At 39.1% G+C, this 8,522-nt stretch overlaps 1 protein-coding gene across 1 annotated transcript in view; it reads right to left on the bottom strand.

Moving 5' to 3' along the window:
* The window catches only part of RASEF (RAS and EF-hand domain containing), a 62,825-nt gene that overhangs the window by 33,272 nt on the left and 21,031 nt on the right, over nt 1-8,522 (bottom strand). Inside the window, 1 exon segment of the mRNA XM_025049733.1 lies at nt 1,633-1,779. Within this exon segment, the coding sequence (XP_024905501.1) occupies nt 1,633-1,779 (147 nt within the window).

Genomic DNA, 8,522 nt, shown 5'->3' with positions numbered 1-8,522 from the left:
GGGAGGGAGGAAGGAAGGAAGGAAGGAAGGAAGGAAGGAAGGAAGGAAGGATGGAAGGAAGGAAGGAAGGAAGGAAGGAAGGAAAAAAAAGAAAACCCCATGGCAAAGAGATGGTTAGGTATAATTCTGAAATTCCATCGATTGAAACGCACAATGTCATATGCTACAGTGAGAAGGGGAAAAAAAGGGATCTCAACAATTATTACTAATCAGTTCTTTAAACATACAGTTACTCTTTAGAAAATTTTATTAATGTAATCAATAAATTGCATTTCTATAGAAGCAGAGCGTCCTGATTTGCCAAAAAGTTAAAAATAGGAAATTTTCATTGAGAAGAGTTCTAGGATAGTTTTATTCAGCAATTGTCTAGTATGCAGAAATCTGTCACTTTACAATGCTTGAGGCTTCAGATTAAGCCCTAAAAAAATTACTTTTGTTCCCTCTCAGGTATATGTTTAATTATCTACATTTTCACATGCACATGTCTTGCGTACTCAACTAGATTATCAGTGACATGAAAAGCAGCCACCATGAGATTTAGAAAGTCAGTTTACTTGAATCGATGACATGCTATTAATAAAAGGTAGAGAACAGGACTTAAGTAGAAGGCTTCCCGTCCTCCAGTTTGACGATTTCTGCTACACCGTGCTACCTGCTTATAACTTATTGACTCCCTCACAATTTACTTATGCACTAGTTTAATTTCTAAGAAAGTTCCAAACAAGTATTGAGCAGAGGGGATCCTATCTAAGGGGCCATTTACAAGTTCTAGGCAGAGACCAGCAGGTGAGTAGCATGCTTGGATCTGCTGGAGGAACACATGCAACAAGAAGCCTCTGGAAAGCAAACCAGGAATTGCAACAAAGTGTCCTCCTCCCCAACATATGCCAAAGGAGTGTGGTTCTTCCAGGAAGCAAAGAGGTTAATATCTGAATTGCAGCACATATAATTCTTCTTTTGTACTGGGTTGCTATTAAAACCAGTAAGATATCTTGTGTAAGCCAGCCAAACCTTACACAAACTGGCAGTGTGACAGTAAGGGCTTAACAGCTCCTAGGCTTTCAGTTCAGGCTGGATGAGGAGGGCTAAAGAGAGGGAAGATACATCACTAAGCACCCCCCACAGGGTAGATTCAGTGCGAGGGGCATCACCCATGAAGGCATCTATTAAGTTTCAATGCCCCGAGGAGGTGAATATTTACAACTTCATTTTGCAGATGCAGAAGCTGAGACACAAGGAGATTAAGTAACCTGCCCAAAGTCACAAATCTGTCAGTGACAAAGCCAGGCTTCAAATGGGGCCCTGCGTGCCTCTCTGGATGAAAAGTCTCCTATATGTTTCAAGTGGCTAGACAGGAGATAACAAATCTCTTTGAATGTTCTGTATGGAATCATTGGCCTGGAAGAGTTAAATGATAGGATCACGGTGACCTGCTGATGGATTGCTGACTGACCCTGCGAAGTACTGCCTGACTCAACTTTCCTCATGCTGGCTTAGTTTAGAAAGCTCCAGACTCCTGAGGATCAGAAAGTCCTCCCATCATAACGTGATAATGCAGTTCAGTCCATGTGCTCCCGGGGTCGGAGAGCCAGGTAAAGAACCCCATGTGCCACTTAGGAAGGACTTCAATACCTTTTCACTGCAATGGCCAGGTTTTCCATTTCCGTGCTTTGAAGTTTGATCTCACGGATGAAGTTCTTTATAACATGTTCATATGGCTGAATCAGTCTTGGCTCCACAAGGTTGATGTTTTGATATAAGGTACTAACTTGCTCTTTCCTGAAAAAAAAAAGAAATTAACTAATTAAACCAAGTGAAAAATAAAAAGGCAAATTTTCAGAATACTTTTAGGAAACAGACACATAAAAACCAAGAAAAAAAAAGCAGCAATAACAGAATGACCTTCATGAAGAGGAAGAGGTGGTGTTGCATTCTTCTCCACATTTTCTACAACAGAATAGCAATTTTGTCCAGCTTTATTGAGGTAAGACTGACAAATTAAAATTATATACATTTCGGTTGTACAATGTGAATTTTTTAAAGTGTACAATGTGATGAAGATGTAGGACTGTAAGGGCAAGTGAAATGAAAATGAAGAGATTAATAGGGAAGGATTTTTTTAAATTGTCACTACTGGGTTTTTTCTTTAAAAGCAAGGTAAATAGATTTATAGGAAAAAAGGTAACATTAAACCAATTACTAAATTCTATGTCCCACCAATCCCTAATAAGAGTATAATTCAGACTTTATGATCATAATAGTAAGTATACATATTATTTTATAATTAAAAATTACTTCTTATAATTCATATTTATATACGTATTTATATGCAACAATCCTCATACTCATTACTCAATGACTTTTATTAAAAGACAAATATTTCACAGTCATTTCAAAAGAAACCTTGATACAACTAGACAGTTGGCTAGCAGTGCCCTTGACTCGGGTTAGGAGCTGATGCAGTAAATAGATCTGGTTTGAACTGTGAATAACATGCCTGTACAACTCAACTCCCATCAATGTGTGCTATCACGGTGTGGGATGTAACAACTGGATGAGCCTCCTACCACATTCAAAGCTTCTTTTGACCGACAGGCATATTGTCCTCCTTGGACAGATTGCTCTGTCAGGGCCCACGCAATCCGGCCTTCCTTCTTCTACCCTAGTGGGGACCTATGCTCGCTAATGGTTTACACAAGCTGTGACTGTGTTGGGACAGTAGCCGCACTTTTTTAAAACAAGAAACATTTACGTCAATTGAAAGAAGAAATGCCAGGAACTTAGATAAGAGGTACTTATTTAATGATAAGTTACCTATAATATCAGCATTATAGAATTCCACCAACTCTCATCAAGTCTAGAACTGTTTAGGGTAGCCAACAATCACAGGAATACTAACAGCTTTGACATACTGCATTATTTAAAAACCATCTCCAGTGCTTGGATAATTCTTATATTCAGTGATCTATTTCTATGATTTCATAGTTACTCCCCTAACAATGCAAAAAGTCTTTCTGATTTCTGCCCCTGACATAGAGAGATTGCTCTTCTCCAGATGCTTATCTAGATCTGGTAAAACTTTTGGTCAGGCCATTACAGGAACCAGAACATCTGAGAGCATTTCACAACCATCTATGGTGCCTAATGACCCCACAGTGACAGCCAAAGAAGACTGCTCAGAAATCCTTAGCACAAAATCCATATCCATCCACTTGATCACAAGCCCTGGGCTTCTGCCCTGTTACTCTGCTGAAGGCAGCCTATTCCAATGCTATGAGAGCACAAGAAAGACTACACTAATCTAAGGCCTCAATAATTAAAAGGCCATGCAGAAAACCATCTCCCAATTTGGACAGATGTCCTAGCTAGATATAATAAGATTTACAATTATAATTAAAAGTTCTATGTAATGAATTATCACTATGTACCAGGTATTATGGTAAGCAATTTCTTTGCATAATATCTTTGAATATTAATAATGGCCCTATAAAGTACTTTTACAAACCCATTTTGCAGATCAGGCAGAGCCAAGTGCCTGTTACAGGCTGAATCATATCCCCTCAAAATTCATATGTTGAAGTCCTAACCCCAGTACTTAGGAATGTGTCTGTATTTGGAAAGGTTGTTAGGAATGGCCCTAACCGAATATGACAAGTGTCTTTATAAGAAGAAATTTAGACACAGACATACACAGAGGAAAAAAGCATGTGAAGACACAGGAAGATGGCCACCTGCAAGCCAAAAAAGAGAGGCCTCAGAAGAAACCAACCCAATCAACGCCTTGACTTCAGTCTTTGAGCCTCTAGAATTGTGAGAAAATAAATTTCTGTTGTTTAAGCCAGTCATCCCCAAACCCCAAGCTGCGGACTGGTACTGCTCCATAGTGGCCTATTAGGAACCAGATCACACAGCAGAGGTGAGTGGCAAGCAAGCGAGTGAGGTTTCATCTGTATTTGTAGCTGCTCCCCAGCGCTACCATCACTACCTCAGCTCCATCTCAGATCATCAGGCATAAGATTCTCATAAGAACACCAGTCCCTGGCGCCAAAAAAGTTGGGGACCGCTGGAAGCCACTCAGTCTGGTATTTGTTACCAGAAATAACTGGGCAACCATAGCAAACAATGAAAGTGCCCAAGATCACACAGTGACTGGTGGCAGAGTTGGGATCCAAACTCAGTTTGATGCTGGAGAACACATGATCAACCATTACATTACATTGCTTCCCAATTGTGTTATATATCTGAACCTTGGCAGAAGAAATGGGATTCAAAATCAATCCATATAACTATGGAGAACTGCAAAATGTGAGGTATATATTAACGCGGAAACAGTTAAGCATGGCCCCAAGGCGTGTCTGCATAGCTATAAACTTTCCCAGGTTTGCTCTCATAAACTGTTGAATCTGTGCAGAGGCCAACTGTGATTCAAAAGAGCTGCTCAAGTGGAATATTATTAATAAAGCTACAGGAGTAAGTCACTTTATTTGACAATATAAGACACAGAAAGCTGCCATCATTTCTCCCATCAGAGCTGAGTACAAATACTAGTTGCAACAGTGAGCCATATTTATTAAAAAACAGTAAAAAAAAATCTCTGCTCTTAGACTGTCTCATGTAACTTCAATCACTACAGGATCATTAATTTCTTTGCCTTTTGCCTTTTACTGACCACCAGCAGAATATAAAGCATAAAAACTTTCTCGTTAACAGGAACCAGCTTGTCATGGATGATCATTAAGATACTGTCCTTGAGAGTCTCTGTTTTGTTGCCAATTGTGCAGCAGTAAAATGTTAAGAAGTAGACGTCTCAGTAGAGTCCCTGACTTCCTGCAAATTTCTAAAATAAAGAAACATAATGATTATAAATTCTCTCGAGTCCTTCGCTGGTCCTGGCATTATACAGAATTTCAGAAATAGTTTACAATGAAGTATACAAATAAATTAATTATAGAAAATGTCTACTACTAGCAGAAAATAAATATATGGTTAACTATTGTGCCAGAGACTACCTGGATAGTCATCCATCCTGCTTCTTATTACAGGGCACACAGGGAGAACCACTAGCAGGTAGCCTGGAGCCATGTGACCAGTTCTGGCCAGTGGAATGGGAGCAGAAAGAGTATATTTGCCACTTTCATGCTTGGCCCTTAAAATCCTTTGTAAGATTCTCACTCAGCTCATATTCATTCTCATTCATTCATTTCCCCTCTCTCTCCCTCTTTCCTTCTCTTTCCCCACTCCTTTTCCTCATCTCTCTCTCCCGTCTCCTCCTCTGCCTCCCTTTCTCTCTTCCTAATCCTCATAGCTAAAGTGAAGAACTCCAATATGGCAAAGCCAAGGGATGGCATGTGCCTGAATGCTTGAATTGCCACATTGAGGGAAACCAATCAGGAGCGCTGCTTGACATATGAGAAAAAAGTTTGTACTTTATAAAGCCACCAGGACTTGGAAGTTCTATTATAGTTAGCTTGAGCTTAGAAAGTTGGCATTATGATTTCCTAATTTGTTTTTATCATCCTCTTCCAGAATAAGCTACTTCCTTGATAGCTTCATATGAACTAAGTAATAAAACTTCTCTGACCAGGTTAAGTCTTTCCCACCACCACCTACTCTCTTTCAAGGAAACAAAAGAATACTCTGAAACATTCATATACTGAAACAGACATTTATTAAGCACCTTACACACACACAGTCTCGGCAGTGATTTTAGCATTGACGTCTATTATTTACTTAATCTTCATCATAACCCTATAAAGAAGTTATCACTAGCATCCTATTTACTATGGAGAAAACTGTGGCAGAGAGAGGTCTAAGTATCATCAGGTAGCAAGAAGCAGGCTTTCAACTCAGCCCATTCAGCTCCAGAGGCCAGCTCTCCAGGAAGGTACTACAGTGCTCTTCAGGCCAAAAGAAAGTGTTGAACAGGTTTTCAGGGGTTCCACGTGCATGGCTCCATTTAAGAAAATTTGACGTACCAAGATTTTTTAAATTACTTTGGAAAATGGTACATAGTATTGCTACAAAAACTGTGAACAATACAAAGAGACACCTTTAAAGAATGAAAGCACAAGTAAGATTAAAATGAGAAAAATCTTATAAAACTTTAGTTTACCTAAAGCTATTTGAGGAAAGCACTATTGTACACACTCTTGCCCCCACCCCTCTCCATCTGTCTGTGCTTCATTTGGTCTGTATCTATGAAACTAGAGAACCACCTGGATTATGCCAACAGACTGCAACCTGAGACACTTGGTAATTTTCACATCTGATGGAAAAAAAGAAAAAGAAGACATGCTACCATGACCGAGTGCCAAGATAATCTTTTGTTCTGCCCAAGAATGAAATAGTCACCAGTTTCCCTGTGTCTTAGCTCCTGACGTCGAAGGTTAAACAAGCAGAGATGACACAACGCTGTACATATAGCTAGCTCTGTTTTATTCTGGGCCTGAGCCAATGTGGTACACGTTGAGTGCTGAGATGAGTACGTGGCAGTAATAAGGCTCGAATCAGTTTTAATTTAAGTTCAGTGCCTCATCTAAGGCAATTACAGTTGGATTCACAAATACCATGTAGACCTGTTTACAGGTGTACTTGGCAAATGCCAGGTAAAGATTAAGGTCAAGTCATATATGTTAGTCAGCCAAGATAAAGACAAACAAACAAAACAGTCTCTACTTCTGGCAGGGAGAGCCACTAATTTATGTCAAAAGAAGAGGAATCAAATGAAACACAATCAGAGAAAAATGTACCCTGAATTACCAACTTTAGGTGTTCAAAATCTGAGCCTATTCCTCTTCTCATTTGATAAATTACAAGATGATCTGTAAGAAAGTTTGTGGTAATGGCTAATTACTGATGAAAAATTCACAAGTTAAAATTTTAAAATGATCCCTGGGAAATAAGCATTTTAAATTGCAAATAGTCCCATTGAAGCTGAAAGGGATATTATATGAACTTAGGGGGGAAAAAAGGTATACTTAAGATATAAAGATTTTTAAAATCACATTTTCATAAGATCAACATTTTACTTAGAAAAGAGTGTGTGTGTGTATTTGTTAATATAGTAAGGCCAGTATTTAGAATGTATGGACACATCTGGTCTCAGGACACCTCTGATAAAGAGTCAAATGCATACAACACTGCTCCACACTAAGGAACATGGTGACCCAGTAAGGTTGTTGGGAAAACTGTCCCTTAGATTTCAAATCCTACTGCTTTAAGCATTAAAATATTTATTTAAGCTATAAGTTATACAGATCTAAAACCCAAAACAGTTTTCTATGAACAAAAGCGAACAATCAAATGCTACCGTCTACACCACTCTACACTAGGGATCGCCATAAGAAAACTGACACTATGACCCTAACATCTGAGCACGGGAAGTTAAACATCCACACCATCCAAGGGCACCATGTTAGATCCTGGAGCTAAAATGCTAAAAAAAAGTGAGTTCCTTCTCTCATAAGGCTCACCATGACAATTATGTACAAGATGCTATGACAGCACAGAACAGGTAAACATGGATGTGTAGATGTCAACTAGGCAGAAATCAGGAAGAGGTGAAGGATGACCTCCCAGGCACCAATAACCATAGGCTGAGGGGTTTGGGGCCAGGGGAGGAGTCAGTAGTTCCTGTAACTAGAAGAAGATGGTGAGGCTGGAGAGCTCAGAATGGGGGAGGGAGCAGCCGCAGCAGATGTGGACGCAGCAGGAAAGTTAGCAAGAGCCGGATGACTGCTCAGGGCCTAAAATCATAGTAAAGACATGGGAAGGGGTGGTTATGTTGAGAGGGTAGGAAGTCACTAGAAGGTTTAAAGAAAGAGATGACATGATCAAGTGTGCATCATAACTATTCCCATCTTCACAAAGTTTTGACCATATCAGAGAATTAAGCAAAGGCTTTTAAAAGAGACAAAGGTGAATCTAAGTCCACTGTAACCTAGCTCAGAAATGCAGGACTTCAGGAGTTTTCACTAGCTTCTATTTTCCTTTATTACAGAATATGTAAAATTATAGACAATTAAAAATCTGATAGCACACTCAAATCAGTGGAACAAAAAAGAGAGCCCAGAAATAGACCCACAGAATATGTAAAATTATAGACAATTAAAAATCTGATAGTACACTCAAATCAGTGGAACAGAAAAGAGAGCCCAGAAATAGACCCACATAAATACAGTCAACTGATCTTTGACAAAGGAGCAAAAGCAATACAGCAGAGCAAAGACAATCTTTTAAACAAACGGTGCTGGAATAATTGGACATCCACTTGCAGAAGAAAGAATGCAGACAAAGACCACACAGACCTTATACCCTTCACAAAAATGAACTCAAAATGGATCACAGACCTAAATATAAAGTGCAAAACTAGAAAACTCCTAGAAGATAACATAGGAGGAAACCTAAATGACCTTGAGTACGGCGGTGACTTTTTAGATATAACACCAAAGGTGTGATTGAAAGATATTATAATTGATTCATTGGACTCATTTAAAATTAAAAACTGCTCTACAAAAGACCAT

The sequence above is a fragment of the Pteropus alecto genome, unplaced genomic scaffold (genome assembly GCF_000325575.1).
Source record: "Pteropus alecto unplaced genomic scaffold, ASM32557v1 scaffold206, whole genome shotgun sequence".
NCBI classification, from domain to species: Eukaryota; Metazoa; Chordata; class Mammalia; order Chiroptera; family Pteropodidae; genus Pteropus; species Pteropus alecto.
Note: the sequence above shows the minus strand (reverse complement) of the source record. Positions and strands in the feature narration are given on the sequence as shown.